This window comes from Mercurialis annua, linkage group LG1-X (genome assembly GCF_937616625.2).
Source record: "Mercurialis annua linkage group LG1-X, ddMerAnnu1.2, whole genome shotgun sequence".
In the NCBI taxonomy this organism is placed as follows: Eukaryota; Viridiplantae; Streptophyta; class Magnoliopsida; order Malpighiales; family Euphorbiaceae; genus Mercurialis; species Mercurialis annua.
Window position 1 is genome coordinate 51,337,126 of NC_065570.1, and position 20,318 is coordinate 51,357,443.

The window sequence follows — 20,318 nt, forward strand, 5'->3', positions numbered from 1 at the left end:
AAACGTCAAAACAGAAAAACTATGTATTTTACAAAAATAGGTTATAAATAAAGTTTCGGTGTTCCATAACTGTTTTGGAAAAACGGAGATAAAACTCCAAAATATAGTAGTAAAAAAAATTACATACGACATACTTTATCAGTTACTAACTGTTCATCATACAGATGAGTAAGCAAATGCTGCAAGTTCTAGTATCCGATTCTGCAAATGCTAATTAGCTTTATCAGGCAAGCCAATTACAAAAACTAGATGTAGCCATTCTCTCTGCATGATTGAATTGCCCCATCAAACATTTCGTCAACTCCATACTTGAATTTGAAACCAGAATCTATTAGTTTCTTCGATGACAATGCAGGGCCTTTGAATCCTTCAATACCCTTTAATGATCTGCAAAGAAAACAAATTAACGTTTTGAATGTACTTTCTGAAAAAAATTAGATAGCATTATAAAACTAATAGCATTATAACACATCATTGAATGTGAAAAAACTTTAATTATGTAAATTATATTATTCTCGTCATTTTAATAATGTGCTATTATGCTACTGTCTCTATCCACATATGACTTGTTGGACGTGAACATAATCTATCTAGCCACATATGACATCTTGAGCGTGAACATAATCTATGTAAGAATTTCTCGTACTTTATTAGAAGAAATAGAGAATGGGAACCAAAAAAAAAAAGATTACTTACTCTACTGTTGGTACTGGAAATTCTGGATACTTGGTAGATAGAAAAGCAGACATCTCTTCAATGGTTATACGGTCCGAAGAACAAATATGCCTCCCTTTTGCACTCCCATTTTGAAGAAGAAAAATATGTGCACTTGCAAGATCATCAACGTGCACCATTGATGTATTTAGCAGCAAATTGTATAGCTCCGACTTACCTAAAAATGCACCAATTAGAAAAAAAGTAGTACATATTCTTAAGAAATAATATAAAGAGTTCTTTTATGAATTTTGGCTGAGAGATCCTTGAGTTGTCTTTAAAACTATGAGGTTTTAAATCTGAATTCAATAGAGGGAAGCCCATGAACAGGACAAAGTGGAAGCAAAAATGTCGTCTTAACCAATGTGGACATAGTGAGAATCCAATGTCTCAAAAATCTAAGGGTTCCTGCACAAGGTTTGTCCACGGAGGGTGAGTGAGAGCCTAACATTAGGTCGAAAGGCGTAGCCAGTGGACAACATGTGAAATTCATGATATTATTTCTTGTTGGTCTTGAAGAAATCAGTTATGCGGAAGGTTTATAAGATAATTACGCGGAAAGTTTGAATCCTAGCATAGGGAAGCATCCACACGAGTAGGGTTTAGGAAGCAGAAACAACAAATATTAGCCCCAGAAACTTAAGGGTTCCTCCGAAAAATTTGTCAACAAAGGGTGAACCGGGATCAAAAATCAAACTGAAGGCATAGTCGATGGACGACAAATGAATATTTATGTAGAATCCCTTATTGATTTTGAGGGACGGGAGACTCGATCCAAAAAAAATTGTGCAGAAACTTTACATAAGCGGTATAAAGCTATACGACTAGAAATTGATCCTTATGATCGGAGTTCCGACTAGAAATTTTTATAAAGAGTTGACAAACATACTTACCGAAAACCATAGCCAATGCTGCCTCAATTGAATCAGGAAGATTTGGGCAAATAAAAGGACCAACAACAAAAGAAGGGATTACAGTGACAAGATCCAATCCATTTTCTTCTGCAAATTCAATAGCTTTTTTCTCAGCCAATGTCTTGGAAATCCAATAAGAACTGGCAAATGAATTTAAAGCTTTAATATAACCAACATCACTCCAAAAACTTTCATCCATAATCTCCATATTCTTCTTATCATTAAAATCAACTGCTGCGGTACTCGAAGTGTACACGACTCGCTTCACCGTGTTCGAGTATTTCAAGCATACCTTTAAGATTCCGATTGTTCCATCTATTGTTTTGTTTATAACAGCTTCTTCAGGTTCATCGGTATCGAAATGGCTAGGTGTGGGCGTAGCCACATGAAAGACACCAGTACTTCCTTTAATAGCCGCATCAAAACTGTTTGGATCATTAAGATCTGCATGGAAGATTTTGAGTTTCTCTGATGCTCCTGGTAGACTTGTCAGGAATGTGAGATCTCTCTTCTTCTCTGTTTGCATAAAATCAAAATGACAAGATCAATACTTGGTATATATATGGATGTAATCTAGTTGAGTCGGAATACAGCTAATTCGAGCTTGATTTGAATCTAAAATTCAAAGCATAAAATCCGATTTGAGTTTGAGTCCAATCAAGCCAAAAGACTGCTAATGAATTTATTGAGCAGATTAATTCTGTTACTCAAACTCAACTCGATAATGAACTCGAGCTGCTCGAATTCAAACTCAATTACATTGATAATTCAATATGTGATGAATTCCGAGTAGCTCGTGAGTAGATTGGATCCTAAATGTGTCTTGAGATCAAAAGGGAGCAAGTGTTACCAGGATCAGGTCTAACAGTGGTGTGAACAGAGTAACCATGATGAAGAAGCCTCATGATTAGCCATGAAGCTACATAACCAGTGCCACCTGTAACACATACTATGCCTTTGTCTTCTTCTTCCATCCTCTGCTTTGTTGCTCTGTGTTTTTGTTGAGTTTATGTCATCGGACGAGATTAATAATATACGTGACTTTGCTTTATCTTTTTTATGGATAATAAATATCCCAATATTTATGGTTATAATAAATTGAACTCCAATAACTCTAACCTTTTAGATCATAAATTATGTTAAAAATACTTTAGATGTGTTAAGTGGGGGGTTGATGGGTCAATGAGAAGTAAATTCGACTTCTATGTCGTATTCCCATCAATATTTTAACGAACAAAGGATCACTTTATCCCCCGAACTTGGCGCAAAATATCAAAAACGTTCAAATTAGCAAAACCGGATCACTTTTGCCCCGATATACCAATTAAAAGATTTTAGTTGGCGAATAAATTTATCAACTTTAATATATGTGATATAATTACATAAAATGTCAAAATTGCTAACTTAATTTGTGAATAGTCTAAAATTATTCAAATAAGATGCATCATGTGCGTAAAATAATAATAAAAAAGTAAAAATTTGAAAAAATAAATAAAATACATTATAATTTAAATAATAATATAAGTAAATAATAATAAAAGTAAATTTTTAATTAATTTTTTTGATTGAATCAACAAAAAAGAGTGAACCTAGCTATGTTCAAGAGTACCTCTGGCCTCCGGGACAATTCTAACGAGAGTAAGATTTTTTTTTTTGTAATGTGGAGGAGAACATAGTAAATTGAAATAAAGCTCTTTCTAGTTTTTTCTATCCCAAAAAGAAAAAAGATGAAAACTTTTGAATCAAATATCATTCACCATTTTTAGTTTTTCTTCTTTTATGGATGTGATTTGGTTGATTTTTAAGCAATTATATATCCAATCATCTGTTGAAATCTGCACTTACTAATCTTTCTTTTCTTTTCTTTTTTGATGAATTGCCACTGCCACTGATGAATTGACTACTGACTAAGGTGACAATTAAAAAAAAAATTATTGATTACGAAAATAATATTTAACTTTTAACAAAATTCACTATTTTTTTAATTTTTGTAATATCATTCTTGACTTTTAAGTCATCTGAAACTGATGTGGCTAATTAAAGATCACGTAAATATAAAAAGCCACATCAATTTTAAATGATATGATTGCATTAAATTGTAAAAAAATAATTAAAAATCATATTATAGAAATTCAAAAAATATAATTAAATAGTAAATCTAGTTAAAAGTCGAACATTTCTTTAGTAATGAACTCCAATCAAAATATCTTGGGTTAATTCCTAAAAAAATCACGAACTTTACACGGAATTTCATTTTAATCATGACTTTTAAAAGTTGTCATTTAAAGGCACGAACTTTCATTTTATTTCAAATCTATCACCAAAGTAAAATTCGGTGTATTTTATCTGACTAAAAATTCCTAATCCTAAATATTCTAACTGAAAGATAATAAAATTTGATGTTGATTAATAACTTGAGTTTTTTATTAATGGTTTAGTGAAGAATTTAATTAATAAAAATACACTGAAATGATAGATTTGAAACAATATAAAAGTTCGTGGCTTTAAATGGCAACTTTTAAAGATTATGATTAAAATGAAACTTCGTGTAAAGTTCATGATTTTTTTAGGAATTAACCCAAATATCTTTATGTGCAGCACAACTATTTAACATCATTATTCTTTCGCAATAAGTTAGGAAAACAGCAATTGAGTTTCACATTCAATTATTTTGTAAACTTATAACTCAGAATGTTGAAAAATAAATATAACTTTTCAATAACTGAATGTAAAAATTATAAAATTCTCATGCTTTCCAATTAAATTCTATGTAGAATGATACAAGTTTGTAACAAAACAATTTTTCTAAGGTGCAAAACTAGTTTGGATTGGTGATGATGGCGAGACTCACAGAAGCAGAAGTCTGTCACTGCAAAATTACCAGTAAGGTTAACAGCACAAGGATGTATGTATAAACCATGTCGATTCCATTGCGAGGCTTTCACCGGCACTTTTCCTTCCATGACGAAATCTATCAGCTGCAACAAGTGAAAGACGACGATGAATGCGAGAAAACGAATTATCAAAGTTATTATCGAATATATTCTTAGGGATTACAAAAATCATTGCCTTTGCACAATAGTGCAGGATTATCAATTGTAGAAGATTATGGGAAAGTAAGAGAAACCAAATTCCTTTGCCTGATTGGTAGGGGTGTGCATTCTGTCCAAACCAAATCGAACCAAATTTTTTAATTATTTAAAATCGGCTTAATTCCTTAAAAAAACCCCACCTTGCATTTTTTCTTCGTTTATACCCTGACCTTGTAAAAACATCATTTGTACCCAATTTTGGGTTTTTATGTTTCATCCCTACCCAAAAGCATTAAATTGTACTCTTTTCATTTGGAAAAGAATTTAAAACATACTTTTTTCTATTTTAAAAAATACAAATAAATCCTTAAACTTAAAAAATAATCAAATACATCCAAATAATTAACTAATTTTTTTAATTTTATAAAATAAAAAAAATTTAAAAAATTTATTATTATTTTTAATTTTTTTTCGGAATTTTAAAAAAAAAAGTAAAAAAATTTAAAAAAATTGGAAATATTTTTTTAAAAATTTTAAAAAAATTATTATTATTTTTAATTTTTTGAAGAAAATGGTATTTTTGTACTATTAATAACATTAATATCTAATTAGTATATAAGTTAAAAATGAAGGATTGTTTCAAACTTTTTTTCAAATGAAAAGAGTACAATTTAATACTTTTGGGTAGAGATGAAACATAAAAATTCAAAATTGGGTACAAATGGTGTTTTTACAAGGTCAGGGTATAAACGAAAATAAAATACAAGGTGGGGGTTTTTTAAGGAATTAAGCCTTTAAAATCTAACTAAACCGAAATTTTAAGGAATTATTTTTTTCAAAACCAAACCAGTCGATTTGGTTTGGTTCGGTTATCTTGGTCCAGTTAACATTAGAACTTAACTAAATTTTTTTAATGAACCATACCAAACCGAAAAAATTGAATTTGTTTAATAATATCAAACCGAACCAAATCAAATTTTGGTTCAATTTTATGGTTTGGTTTAGTTTTTGCACACCCTAGTAACGGAAAAAAATCAAGCTAGTCTTCCTTCTATATTTAGGGTTTACAAAACTTTACATACATAGGGTGTGGATATGGTTCAGAGACTGTATAATTTTTTTTGACTTTTTCCCAAATCTGCACCAAACCAATTTTATAAGAATTTTAAATATTTCAAACTGAACAATTTGGGTTTTCAGTTCAGTTTATATCAAAAGTGAACCGAGTTTTTTACTCCTAAAACCACCTGAAACACAAATTTTGTATAATTTCAAATCGAACTGAAATTGTCAGTTCGGTTTGATTTTTGCACATCTACATGCACACATATAATCGAGGGGTCTTACCTTATGAAATTATAATTCTTGATCATTGTCAAGCTGTGCTTTTGCTGCTGCCTTTTCTGCTTCCTCCAATGCAAATGATTTAAGAGATTCAACATCTCTAGTCCCTATTCATTTTAGTAGCACACAGAAGTAAATGTTTTGATTATAAACTTGTTATAAATCAATGACGAACAAAACCATTTCATCATTCATAGAAGTGACACCAATTGCAAGAGATTAGTCCTAACTGACAAATTCAGAATCTAGTCCTAAAAAAGAAATGCAAATAAAACCAAGTTATTTTGAACTAAATTTATTTGTTGAGTATCATAATAACTTAAGTAGAAAACAAATAAAGAATGGAATGCAATTTCTATCATAGATAATTCCAATCAATATGAACTTAAACCTCACCAACCATGTACTAAAGCTCTGAATATGAAGATTTTTACATAAATAAATATATAGCACATGGTAAGAAGCAGACATTTGAAGTCACTAGTCACTACCCTGATATTGTCCAATCCAGAGCCATCTATATTTCCACTAGCTTCATCATATGTCGAGTTACTTATGACTCATGCACTCAAACTTCTGTCTTATCTGCACTAGACCTACTTGTGCAAAACCAAGCCATGCACATATGCTGATGAGCTTAGAGTCAGAGAAGTTTTCAAACCCTTCTATCTCTGATGCACAACAACGCCACAACCTACGATTACTTTTTTACTGAAATGCTGCAAGTCAACATTAATGCCGATAATCTGATCATTTCTAATTCAAGCATACAAGCTTCTAAAATTGCCTACAAAATTTAAGGGTTCCCAGTGTCTTTACGTTTTAATGAACTGACATTAAACTGCAAACTCCTTTTACTAAACCTATTTAATGTTATAGAAATGAATATGACATTAAACTGCAAACTCCTTTTACTAAACCTATTTAATGTTATAGAAATGAATATTACTTTTGTAGTTATAGCTCCTCTCTAAAATTTACTTGCCCTGCAGTATAAAATTTTGCTTGAAATAATGCATAGAACATCTCCATACTAATCATTCGTCCAAACTAGGCACCGAAATTTAAGTGCAAGACGTGCTTCAAATTCTACACCCAATGGCAAAAAAAAAAATGCATAAAATGGCTCCCAAAAAGGGACATGTACAAGATTGTTGACATATCATGAAATATTATAAGAAATATAAAAACCTAAAGCAAAAACTCAGGACTCGAAAGAAATAGTACAATAAAATGAGAAACATGCGTTAATCATAATCACTAAGAACTTAAACTTTAATTGGAATAAATAAGTGAAATATATATATTACCATTATATTTCACAACCGCTTCTCCATCATAGAAGAGCTTGAATGTAGGATACGAGTGAATATCAACTTTCGAACATAAAGCTTTATTTAACCCGCAATCAACTTCCCCAACCTCAATTTCATCTTCTCCTTCCATCACTTTCCCAAAGTCCTCCCAAAGTGTGCCCAAATTCTTACTGCAAGCCAATCGTTCATGATTCACGAGTCAAACAACCATTATTAACCAACTATATTTTAAACATAATATACTCATAGAAAACGAGATTACTTACCAATGCTTACACCAAGGAACACAAAACTTCACGAACCACGCAGTGTCTTTTTCCTTCACCTGAACAATAAACAAATACATAAGAAACTTGCATACAATCCCCAGCTTTTTCATCAATCAAAGCAAAAAAAGGCATTATTACGCATATTTGGAAATTTTGATTTTAGTTTTGGCAACAAAATAGCTAAAATTTTACAATCCAATTGCATTCGTTTGTTTAATTTTACAAATGATTTAATGAAATACCTTATCAGAAAAGGTGTCGGGAGTTAGGGTTATGACTTCAGCTTCTGTAACTGTTATAATTGAGCTTGAAAGAATAAATAGCACCACACACAGAGTCGCAAACAGTGAAATTGGATGATTTATCTTCTTCTCCATCGTAGCTCTGCGAATTTTCCTTCTCTTCAAATGAATTTTGATCTTCTTCAACAAATTATTCGAGATACAACATCGAAAACCGGTTTCCAGACCTGGATCAATTCGGTTCATATAAACGATTTGAGCCGGTCTATTTGCACGTGCTTACGCGTGCAACCTAAATTTATTTTTTGTATTCTTTTTCACAATGATTTTGTTTTTAAGGAAAAAAATTAATTATTTTTTTCATTTATGAGTAAATGTGTATTTAATATTATGATGATGGACTACAAACAATTAAATGAAAAAAATAATTAATAGATTTTAGATCCGTCGCTAACCAAAAAAATAGCGACGGAAATTGTATCCATCGCTAAAATCCGTCGTAAAAATGCTGTTTTCTAATAGTGTAAAACCCAGATATTGATAATGGGCGAAGCCCTGTCGGTAATATGTGTATTTAATTGTCTTACTGCTCTCCAACACGCCCTGACCCTTAGATGCTAGATCAGTGGCCCCAGAAACCTGCATTTTTCTGAATACGAGCACATTCAACACAGAGGAAAAAGTAAGACATACAGCAATGCTCCAAAAATGGAATCAGAGATTGCGAATTTGATGTTAAACCTGTAAATGTCATCAACTAATTTTGCCACCTCTTCCTTTCCAATAGAAGTCTTCTTCGTTGATGTCTTTGGAACTGCATATGGAATATGTCTTTATGATTCTTGATAACAAATATACAAGGAGCAAAAAAAACCAGAAATAGGAAATAAAAAACATACAATCACACCTGATAACTGTAGGGGAAAAAAAAAACACTAGAAAATTAAAGAAATAAACTGACTTGAACCACTAAAACAAACATCATAGAGACTTCAAAATGGGGATTAGAGGTCCCAAGCTTCCTCGAAAAGCTTAGCAGGGAAAATTCAATGCTAAGGTTTAAAGGAATGTAGCGTGGCAAGAGTACAACTTTATGGTTAGAGTAGCAGTAAAAAATGCATAAGCCTTTTATTCTCACCTCAACATGTTCAGAATCAACTAAAAAAGGGACACAGCGTAATTATAAAATTCTGAAATTTTCATGGCTTCCATAAATCCCTAAAAGTTGCAAAACAGTATGAGGAGTTCGTGAAGATCTAAATATTGCAACACTGAGAAGCTATAGAAGTATCATCACAAAACAGGCCAAGTTGTTCCCCCAGCCAGCAGTATTATCCTTATCAGGAAGCGAACATAGTCAAGCTCCATGATGCAAGAAAAGCCCCACCATGGATTTTCTTAATTGATAACTCAAATAGTACATGGGCAAATGCATATCGACAAAAGCATTAATTTCACAAGCCTCAAAGCTTGATACACGTAACAAGTAACCTACTTAGTATCACAGAAATAAAGAACAAGCATTTGCCAATAAACATAAACTCCTTTCAAAAAAAAAGAACAAGATAGGATAGGAAAAGGCCTTGAATGAAAGACTCAAGGATTCAGTTTCAATTTATACAGTGATAGCAAATAAATAGCTGTAATTTCAACAGATAAATAGTCTATTCCATAACAATAAAATATTCAAAAAGGAATTACCTTGTTCATCAGCAAGAACACCTAATATTCGGTCAACAAGATCCTACATTTAAATTACGACAAATTAAATAACAATCCAATAGCATTATCTACGCATAATATTCTCAGAAATACAATAATCATCCGTACCTGCTTTTTCCCTTGCTTAGAAAGACCCAACTGTGTAAGGACATCTTTAAGCTCTTTTATACGAAAATACGCCAATTTGTCCTGCAGCAAACATAGAATTAATTCCACAATCTCAGTAGCAATTCACAAAAAAAATGCAAAAAATTAGTAAAAACAATAAGCACCAAATGAAAATACGATCAAAGCTAATTAAGCAGTTCCTTGAGCTACAGCAGAAACAAAGCAACTTAACAGATAAGTGAAATTAATAATAAGAATAATACCTTGCAACTCGTCGCTAAATCCATTATTTTTAACTCTCCCAAAACCAAAGCTCAGTACCTAAAAATTCAATACTTTTTTAAACCAGCGGTTGCTCAATTAACCAAACAAACCAGTCCATGCACTGTCTGCAAACAACAATCGATCTATTCAGAAACAAAAATTCACAAAATAAAAAATCGATAATCAAACTAATCGCAACGATAAAAAAAATCAAAACACTTACTACGACAAAAAAATGAATTGAAGAGAAGAGAGTGGATTGGTTAATTAGGGTTTGCAGAGTCTTCTCTTTGAAACGCTCACTTTTTTGGTTTGGTGTGGTGGTTTCGTCGCCAAAGCGTTTCCTTTTTTATTTTTTTTGGCTATTTTTGACCGAAGAGAAAAGGCAAACATGAACAAGCTATCCTCCAATTGCAAAAAGTCCCGGACCTATCGGCCATTATGAAATCCGGTTATGAATCGGGAACACGTCCGGGTTCTGATTCTGTGCGTTTACGTTTTATGCGTCCGCGTCGTGATTCGCGTTGTTTTATTTATTTCTTTCATAGTTTAACGGTTGTAATTTTTCCACGTGGGGAATAAGATGGGGATCGGAATCCTTGGTTTCGATGGTGGACCGCTTTGATGAGGAAAAGATTTGGTAATTGTGTTTGAATGGCTTACAGCCGTTAGATTCGCATGGTGAGTTGTGAATCAGGATGAATGCCAATATATGTGAGTTTATGTTAATGAAACCTAATTAGAAAAATAATTGTTGAGGTTAGGGTCCCCATCACAACTTTATTTTAGCAACCATAAAAATTTACAAGATTTGGTTAGGTGAAAATTGTGGATTATGCTAATTAGAATAGGGGTTTTTTTATCACAAAAGAAATTATATTAATTCAAATCTGAAGTGAGTACATTCTTAAGGAATTCGAGACAGTTAACTATTCCCGATGATCTGACATAGAACGAGCCGATTGCGCAATAATATACGTGGTTTGTAGATCTCCTCAAAATTTAAATTATTTTTCTTTGTTTCTCAAGACTAATTACTTTTTCCATGTAAAAACCAACCGTCTTCCATTTTCTTTTGCTTCTTAAACTACCATTCCTCATTTTGCCTTTCTTTTTTCCATCACTTTTTTCTCTATTATTTTCTATGGAATTCGTAAACAATTAATACCACACAAAATAAAATTTCAGTAGTCCTATTGTATCTATTTCATCTTCAGTTTTAAAATCCGGCCACAAATCCAAGTTGCAGAACCATCATTATTGATAACGTAGTATGAACCATCATCTCTTAAGAAACCAATTATCAAACTAGTATCCTCAAAATCTCCACCTCTTTCAAAAGTTTTCCTCATATCTATGTTTTTAATTCTTCTCTTATCTAATTTTTTTATTTTAACAGTGATAAAATTACAGATTTGAGACATGGAATGATTTGTTGATGGTAAATTGGACGGATTCTCCGGTTTATCCAGTTCGATAATACTCAGATTGTATGAATTTTTTTGGTTCTAAACGGTTGAATCGAAAATCTAGTTCTTAAGGCATAAGAAATTGGTCTGACCTCCGGATCCCGGTCGAACCGGCCGGTCCGGTCCGGTTTTTAAAACACTGAAATGTAGTATTATTATTATTCTCTTATTCAGTGGTACTATTGATATATTTTTGGTTAAATTTAATTAAATAAAAAAAACAGAAGTATGCTTATAAGTTTCGCATATTCTTTTGTGTGGAGTTTACTGGTTTTCAACTTTTTTTCTTCAGTTCCATCATACTTATAAATGCTCGATTTTCTTACTTAATTTATATGTTTTGTAGTTTATTTTTTTCCTACATAATTTTTACGTTCTTCTCGAACTTACGCGTCTTACTTTTGTGTTCTTAAGAAAAACATCATTTAATATCATCTTTTTTTAGTTGTATTGCTGAAATAATAGCTGAATTGATAGTAATTAATTCAGATAAATATGAATGTCTAGCTAAAAGTTTTGAGCTTCTATATGATTTTTTGTTATGTTTACATTTCAACATGTGTTCTTAGGACATCTTCTTAATTTATTGCAATTTGGTTCATTCTTTTAATATGGTACCAAAAAAAAAATTATAACAATAGAAATTATATATACATGTGAAAATTAACGAATTTCTATAGTTTTATTTTAATTATGCAATTTTATAACAGAAGTATGATTATCTATGGACCGGGACTAGGTAAGAATTTCCCTTGATATAATATATAATTATATTCCTATATTTAATTAGTCTAGTTAATTATTGAAGATAATATTATTTTTAAATTTTAATTAATTAAAAATAAAATACAATTTTCCGAAAAGTTAGTAAATAAACCAAGTAATGAAAATATTCATTTTCTCAACATTAACTTTCTCAGCAATTAACTTTCCGAGAAATATACTTTTAAAAAATTAGACATTTATGAACCAAATGAGACCTAAATTGAAATTCATGACCAAAACCAGCTAATGAACTCATGACAAAAATCAAATATACAGTCACTCTTCCACTATTGGTCCAAAAGGGATCCCAATCAGCCATCATCCGAATAGGATAGAATTTCTTACAGAACAACCGAAACTGATTACATACGCCAACCTCAGACCCAGCCCGCCACAAACGTGGAATCTACGTGTACTAACTATTTTATCACTATCCAAAAAACCTTACATAGCAAATAAATTCAACAAATTAGATATTTTTTTAAAACCCTCCCTCTTCTATAAATAACTGCAGCTTATAGGCTATAAAAATCTATTTCTATTCAACCAACACATTCATATCATTTTGTTTCTTTTAAACTATATTACACTGTTTAATTATCTGGGGATTGAGTTGATTTTTGATAAGATGAAGGGCCAGAATGCAAAGAATTATAATCCTCTTCAGCTAAAGTCATTGAATCATATCTCTATTGTTTGTAGATCACTTCAAAAATCCATCGACTTTTATCAAAATGTTCTTGGCTTTTTTCCTATCAGAAGACCCGACTCTTTTGACTTTGATGGCGCCTGGTAATTTTTCTTTCAAAAAACGCTTCCCAAACTCTAAAATTTTATATTTATAACTTATTTTTATAAAATTTGCTGTTGCATCGTTTTTTATTTTATTGATTTTTTCACAATGATGGTTCCATCCTATAAGAGAATCAATTCTTGATTGTCTATTGAGTCTGTGAGTTACATCCTTTTATAAGGAAGAAATACAAATGAAGAAGTTGTGTTCAGCTACAACAACTATTCTAAACTAACTAGCTAAAACTATGCTAGAGTACAGATAAGAATAAGCTAACAATCATTTGACTTAGATTAGATACATAAAGCTGTAAACTACTCTAACAAACTAAATAATTAAAATTGTTATTCAATTTATAATTATCCTTTAATATCTCCCCGCAAGATGGACGGTCTTGAGACTAGACCAATCTTGGACAGTAACGTAGACAATCTTGCCAAAGCAAGTGGCTTAGTCATAGCATCAGCTAACTGATCATCTCCGGGAATGTGCTGAACTCTAAGCTTTCCAAGTTGTACCTGTTCACGGACAAAGTGAAAGGCTAGAGCTAAGTGCTTCATTCTAGAGTGAAAAACCGGGTTCTTGGAGTAATGGGTAGCACTTAGATTGTCACAGTATATGGTTGGTGAAGATGGTAAGATGACACGGAGTTCAGTTAGCAGCGATTGTAGCCAAAGTAGCTCAGCAGTGGTGGATGCAATAGCACGAAATTCAGCTTCAGTGGATGATCGAGCAATACCTTGTTGCTTCTTAGAACCCCAAGACAGCGGATTACGTCCAAGATAAACAATATGACCAGAAGTTGATATATAAGTATCTTGATCACCAGCCCAATCCGCATCAGTGTAAGCATGAAGGCAAGGTGGGGAATCTCGATGAAGGACTAGCCCATGATCGATGGTACCATTCAAGTACCGTAGCAGTCGTTTGAGAGCTGCCCAGTGCAGATCAGTAGGCTTGTGCATAAATTGAGATAATTTATTGACCGCAAAGGCAACATCCATACGAGTGAGAGACAAATATTGCAAGCCTCCAACCAAGGCTCGATATTCAGTGGGATTCGACAAGACATTACCAGCAGTGACAGTGAGTTGAGGATGAACTATCATTGGCGTTGAAACTGATTTAGCAAGAGCCATATTAGCACGAGTCAGGAGATCGCCAATATATTTCTTTTGACTGAGAAACAAACCATGAGCATGTGGGACAACTTCAACCCCAAGAAAGTATGACAATGGACCCAAATCTTTCAAGGAAAACCGTGAGGCCAGTGAATGAATAAGCTCCTGCAAAGCATTTGGCGAAGGACCAGTAACAATTATATCATCAACATAAACAAGCAAGTAAAATGTCTGACCATGCCTATGATACAAGAACAACGAAGTGTCAGCAATCGAGTTTGTGAATCCAAAGGAAAGGAGAAAAGACCGAAGCTCATTGTACCAAGCTCGTGGGGCTTGTTTAAGGCCGTAGATTGCTTTACGTAGCTTACATACATGAGTGGGATGATCTTTGTCCAAGAAACCAGGTGGTTGAGACATATATACATCCTCTTGAAGAGAGCCTTGAAGGAACGCATTATTGATATCAAGTTGTCTGATGGACCAACCACGAGTCACTGCTAGTGACAATATTAAACGAATAGTAGTCGGCTTAATAACGGGGCTGAACGTTTCTGTGAAATCAATACCGGGCCGCTGATGAAAACCCTTTGCTACAAGTCGAGCTTTGTAACGTTCAATAGCACCAGAAGATTTGTATTTAATTCGATAAACCCATTTGTTGCCAACAATGTTTTGTGATGGGTGAGGAGGTACAAGTTCCCATGTTTGATTTCGAGTGAGAGCCTGGTATTCCTCTGTCATGGCAGCCCTCCATTGAGGGTTTTTAAGAGCTTGAGTAATATTTTGTGGTTCAGATGGAGAGGGGTTGAGAGTGGTGGTGTTTGCATATTTGGGGTTGGGCTTTTGGATGTTGTTTTGTAGCCTGGTAACTACGGTTCGTAAGGGACGAGCGAGAGGTGTAGTATTAACGGAAACAGATTGTGAGGGAGCAGAAGGGGCCTCAACATGGGGCTGCACAGTGGGCAAAATAGGAACATTAAGCACAGTCCATTCGTCGACAGAAGATGATCTGGATGGCTCAACAATCCTGCACAAGTCAACAAAAGGAAAAACATCTTCTACAAATTTCACATGTCTTGATGTGTATATGCGATTTGTAGATGGATGAAGACAGTGATACGCACTTTGAGATGAGGAATAGCCTATGAATACACAAGGAAGAGACTTAGGATCAAGTTTGTGCGAGGAATAAGGCCGTAGCCAAGGATAACAAAGGCACCCAAAATTTTTAAGCTTTTGATAATTTGGAGCAAGACCAAATAACTTGTGATAAGGTGAGAGATTGTTAAGAGTGGGAGTGGGTAAACGATTTATCAAATAGGTTGCAGTGGATAAAGCATTTGACCAAAAGGTGAGAGGTAATTTAGCATGAGTGAGTAATGATAACCCGGTTTCAACAATGTGACGGTGTCGACGTTCGGCATAGCCATTGTGTTCTGGTGTGTGAGGGGGAGAAGTAAGGTGGGAGATGCCATTTGTTGATAGATAGGGGGTTAATTTTTGATATTCACCACCATTATCACTAAAAAATTGTTTAATTTTACATTTAAAGAAATTTTCTACTAAAGCTTTGAATCTAACAAAGATATCAAACACCTCTGATTTTCTTTTAAGTGGGTAAAACCAAGTATATTTAGTGAAATGATCAACAAATATGACATAGTATTTATATTCATCAATTGAGTAAATTGGAGCAGTCCAAACATCCGAAAATACTAATTCAAGAGGATTTTGAGAGGTAAGAGATGAAACAGAAAATGGCATTTTATGACTTTTATTTATGTTGCAAGCATTACATTTGGACAATGTAAATTGCGGAATTGATAAATGAAAACTAGAATTTAAAATCCTAAGAACAGACAACGAAGGATGACCTAGACGATGATGCCAATGATGTGCAGGTAATTTGACTGAAACAAATGCGTGAGGCGAATGCGGACTCCACTCATAAACACCATCTTTAGTTGGTCCTTGAAGGAGAGTGTGACCTTGAGAAAGCTCCTTAACACGAAAGAAAGAGGGTAAGAACTCAATACTAGTGTTATTTTCTTGACAAAATTTTGATATAGATAAAATATTGCGAGAAATGGATGGAACATGCAAGACATTTGAAAAAGTGAATTTTCTAGAAGAAGTCGAAAGAGAAAAAGAACCTGTGTTTTGGATTGGAAGTGAAGAGCCATCACCAATTATTAGTTCTTCAGTACTGTCGTAGGGAGCATGGAGCGAGAGGTTTGAGAGATCATTAGTAACATGGTGAGAAGCACCACTGTCAAGGAGCCAAGCATTCGAGGGAGGGTTCATGGCAGTAGCAACATTAGCATGTGGAGCTTGAACTCGAGATTGATACCCCTTTTGCATAGCACAGGCATTGACAGCAGTAGGGATGTGAACCGTAGGGAATTGACTCTTGAATGCAGGACAGTGACTGAGGGAATGACCTTGTTCCCTACACCATTGACATTTACCAAGATAAGGACGTTGTTGTCGAGGTGTCTGAGCAGCTTGTGGTTGTGTAGGCTGATAATTTTGTTGTTGGGAATGACCAGGAGCAAATGGAGCCTTGTTACGGTACTGAGCAACATTCACAGTGACAGGGAAGCTAGAAGGAATAACCTTAAGTGAAGCAGTAATCTCTTTGTTGATAAGTTTTTCATGGAGCTCCTCAAAGGTAATGAGAGTGTCACGAGCGTTTACTGCGTCAACAACAGATTTATATTGTTCATAGTCTAAGCCAGAAAGTACCTTTTCAATGATGTCTTCGTGATCTATTGGTTTGCCCATGGAAGCAAGGCGATCAGTACATTGTTTGATTGATTGCATGTATGAGGTGATTGATTGAGTTGAATGGGTAATCTGGCTAAGATGGCTTTTTATTTGTTTAAAATGGCCTCGGGATGGATTAGCGTAAGTGGTAGCAAGCACTTTCCATGCTTCTTCTACTGTGCTAGTTTGTGAAACAAGAGCAACAATGTCATGAGATAGTGTGCCAACGATAGCACCGAAGACCAAACGGTCTTGACGAAACCATGGGAGAGCAGCAGGATTTTCAGTTGATACACCATTATCATCAGCGATCAGTGGTGGTGGGGAAGGAAAGGAACCGTCAACATACTTCCAGAGGTCGTATCCAAGAAGGGTGGCTTGAAGCTGAGTTTTCCAGGCAACATAGTTGGTGGAGGTGAGCTTGATAGCATTGTGAACTTGGATATGGGTGAAGGGTTTGGAAGGATCATTAAGGTTAGGGATTATGGCATTTTCCAGAGACATAATGAAGGAATATTTGTGTTTGATGGATCGATTATACTGATACCATATAAGAGAATCAATTCTTGATTGTCTATTGAGTCTGTGAGTTACATCCTTTTATAAGGAAGAAATACAAATGAAGAAGTTGTGTTCAGCTACAACAACTATTCTAAACTAACTAGCTAAAACTATGCTAGAGTACAGATAAGAATAAGCTAACAATCATTTGACTTAGATTAGATACATAAAGCTGTAAACTACTCTAACAAACTAAATAATTAAAATTGTTATTCAATTTATAATTATCCTTTAATACATCCAACTTGAAATAAAAGATCCAAATAACTCAAATTTGTGGCTTTAGAAGAAAAATAATCCCTCAATTTATCAAGTTTTAGTCAGTTACACACTAATATGACGTTAGTCCGATATCGGTTTTTGATGGTTAAGGGGGCAACATTGACAACAAGTTGGCAAATTGATGGTCTTTGAAAACCACGGATTTGAACTTTTTTAACATTTTATTTTAAGAGTAATGCTATTTAACCCAACTTATTGTACCACCTTACATGGCAACAAACGAGTAGATCAATTTAAAGTGGGAAATTGAAGCATACACTTTTGGATAGGAATTAAGCAAATAGAAACATGCCACGTAAGACGGTACAATAATTGGATTAAATTTGTTGCGTTAAATAGCATTTTCCTTATTTTAAATTGGAGGATCGAAGTAGATCTTTATCGATTTTTTTCCTTGGAAAATATATATCAATCAATGTTTATTTTTACTAATTTTTATTTTTCTTTTTATAATTATAGGTTGTTTAATTATGGCATCGGAATACACCTTTTACAATCTGAAGACCCTGAAAACATGCCCAAAATTAACCAGATCAATCCCAAGGACAATCACATCTCTTTCCAGGTATATATATATACTAGTTTCGCATTACGTGCTACGCACGTGACTCGTGGTGTAACTCGTCAATTTATGTATTAGTAGTTAAATTTTTTATAATTATACAAATTTATGTTATTTGTAATCAATGTTAAATCAATTAGAGCTTTTGTTTGTAATAATAAAATACTTCAATTAAAATTTAAATAAGTGACGTCAATAAAATTTATTTATAATTTAATCTATTAGTTAAATTTGTAATAAGTATGCGAATATATTTTATGTATAATTAATATTAAATTAGTTAGATGATATTTTATTGTATTTATCAATTATTTATGTGTACTTATTACAGGTTATCCATATTTTAATTGAAGAATATAAATATAAAATTGTCAATTAAGTAAATTTTACTGGAATTAGCAATAGAAATTCTTAAAATAATTATTTAAAATAATTGATCATAACCTTTGTAATTAAGTAATCGATTAGTAAACAAAATATTCATTAATTTAACCGCATAATATCATTATATTTAGTAGCTGTCTCTTATAAATTCATAGTTTTTAATAATTGTATATAAATTTTAATTATTTTTAATAAAAAAAGTAAATATAATGTCCAATTTTATATCTTTTTTAAATTTAATGTTGATATACTAAATAAAAAATAGACAATTTGGTTAATGTTAATTTGGTTTGTAAGATATTTTTTTTTTCGAATTTCTTTTATGTTCATATAAAATATATCAAACTCTAATCAATATAATTTATCATGTAGAATTTTTAAATTATAGCAACCAATTTAATGGTCATATACTCGTTTATTTATGTATTCATTGGTATATACCCTAATTCAACTTAACTTTAGTTGCATCGCTTTACGTGTTTCACACGTGGCTCGTACTGTGACTCGTCAAATAATAATCTTAATTATATTTCTAATCGGACTTATTTTCAAGAGTCTAAAAATTTATAAATTATATTATTAAATTAGTCAAAAAATTTAATTTTAATAGTTTAATTATTTTTAGGAGAAGTAATTTGGAATAGCTCGAAATTCATACATATGTAAAAATATATTTTAATTGATAATACGTCAAAATTACCATATATGTGGAAGTTTGCAAATTATATGATTGTTGCCCCTAGAATATAGGGGATTTCTAGCCTATATAAAAAATTTCAATCGTAATTAATTTAGTTTCTATTCAAATCAGATATGTATTTCAACTAAACTATATCCATTAATAAGTATTTATTGATGATTGAATCTGTTCATTACTGTCTGGATGCAAGAATGGGAACTCAAAAGCTGACTGCCGAACATTAGGTAGATTCTGCTGGTAATATAAATCAGCAGGTCTCCAACCAAATTTGAAAGTAATCATGAGTTAAGTATACAATTCTATTATAATTAGAACTCTAATTAAATAGATTTTTAGTAATTAATTAGATAGTTAATTAGGTAATGACTATAAAATTTTTATTTACTAATAAATATAAAAGGGTTATCCGGTAATTTTGCCTGTCCCCCCCCCCATCCGTGCTTTTATATATAGTATAGATAATCAAAATTTTAATTACTCAATGTAAATGTAAACATTTGAATAGCAAAACTATTTTTTACCGAGAATAAATTATAAATCAATTTATTTTGAATATTTGCAGTGCGAATGTATGGAAAAAGTAGAGAACAAATTGAAAGAGATGAAAGTAGAGTACGTAAAAGGAAGAGTAGAGGAGAGTGGAATTTACATTGATCAATTATTTTTTCACGACGCCGATGGTTCGATGATCGAAATTTGCAACTGCGACGTTCTTCCTGTAATTCCGATAGCTGAGGGGAATAATGTGGTTCGATCATGTTCTCTTATAAATTGCAATATTCAACTAGCGGCAGAAGATTCAACAAGCTGTGCAAATACAGGGATCTACGCTTAATATTCATATGCAGGAAGATTATCTTCCTAGTGCATGATTTTTAGTTCAATTACTCAAATTTAATTGCAGAGCAGTTGATTGATCGATCAACTTGAGGGAAATTGTACTATTTGATTCTACGGTTCAAATTAAATAAATACTTACTTATAGTA

The 20,318-nt window shown here is 32.6% G+C and overlaps 2 protein-coding genes and 1 pseudogene across 5 annotated transcripts; 1 reads left to right on the forward strand and 2 right to left on the reverse strand.

Moving 5' to 3' along the window:
* Positions 1 to 5: 5 nt before the first annotated feature.
* Positions 6 to 2,724, reverse strand: LOC126664835 (vestitone reductase-like). The gene is made up of 4 exons (XM_050357409.2): positions 2,479 to 2,724; positions 1,608 to 2,144; positions 697 to 892; positions 6 to 387 (listed from the first exon to the last, which is right to left on the reverse strand). The coding sequence occupies exons 1-4, from the start codon at positions 2,600 to 2,602 to the stop codon at positions 246 to 248; spliced, it is 999 nt and encodes a 332-aa protein (XP_050213366.1). The 5' UTR covers positions 2,603 to 2,724; the 3' UTR covers positions 6 to 245.
* Positions 2,725 to 4,322: 1,598 nt separating this feature from the next.
* LOC130014818 (protein disulfide-isomerase 5-1) lies at positions 4,323 to 10,371 on the reverse strand. Of its 4 annotated transcripts, none has more exons than XM_056103759.1 (11): positions 10,149 to 10,371; positions 9,925 to 10,068; positions 9,662 to 9,742; positions 9,533 to 9,575; positions 8,573 to 8,645; positions 8,287 to 8,480; positions 7,832 to 8,058; positions 7,587 to 7,645; positions 7,315 to 7,490; positions 6,008 to 6,111; positions 4,323 to 4,606 (listed from the first exon to the last, which is right to left on the reverse strand). In XM_056103759.1, exons 2-10 carry the CDS (start codon positions 9,946 to 9,948, stop codon positions 6,017 to 6,019), a joined length of 972 nt encoding a protein of 323 aa, XP_055959734.1. In that variant the 5' UTR covers positions 9,949 to 10,068; positions 10,149 to 10,371; the 3' UTR covers positions 4,323 to 4,606; positions 6,008 to 6,016. The 4 variants fall into 4 exon arrangements, with proteins under 4 accessions (XP_055959734.1, XP_055959733.1, XP_055959735.1 ...); XM_056103758.1 differs by having other exon boundaries at positions 9,925 to 10,050; positions 10,149 to 10,370; XM_056103760.1 differs by having other exon boundaries at positions 8,419 to 8,480; positions 9,925 to 10,050; positions 10,149 to 10,358.
* Positions 10,372 to 12,675: 2,304 nt separating this feature from the next.
* On the forward strand, positions 12,676 to 20,318 carry LOC126666356 (glyoxylase I 4-like; annotated as a pseudogene).

Bases quoted from the DNA above. Each gene is read 5' to 3' on its own strand.
- LOC126664835 (XM_050357409.2), bottom strand. From the start codon at position 2,602: ATGGAAGAAGAAGACAAAGGCATAGTATGTGTTACAGGTGGCACTGGT. The intron at 2,145-2,478 runs GTAACACTTGCT...TTATGCAAACAG, and splicing joins CACTGTTAGACCTGATCCTG to AGAAGAAGAGAGATCTCACA. The intron at 388-696 runs GTAAGTAATCTT...TTTTCTTTGCAG, and splicing joins TTTCCAGTACCAACAGTAGA to ATCATTAAAGGGTATTGAAG.
- LOC130014818 (XM_056103759.1), bottom strand. From the start codon at position 9,948: ATGGATTTAGCGACGAGTTGCAAG. The intron at 8,646-9,532 runs GTAATTCCTTTT...TTCCATATGCAG, and splicing joins TGTTCTTGCTGATGAACAAG to TTCCAAAGACATCAACGAAG. The intron at 7,646-7,831 runs GTATTTCATTAA...TTTATTGTTCAG, and splicing joins CCGACACCTTTTCTGATAAG to GTGAAGGAAAAAGACACTGC.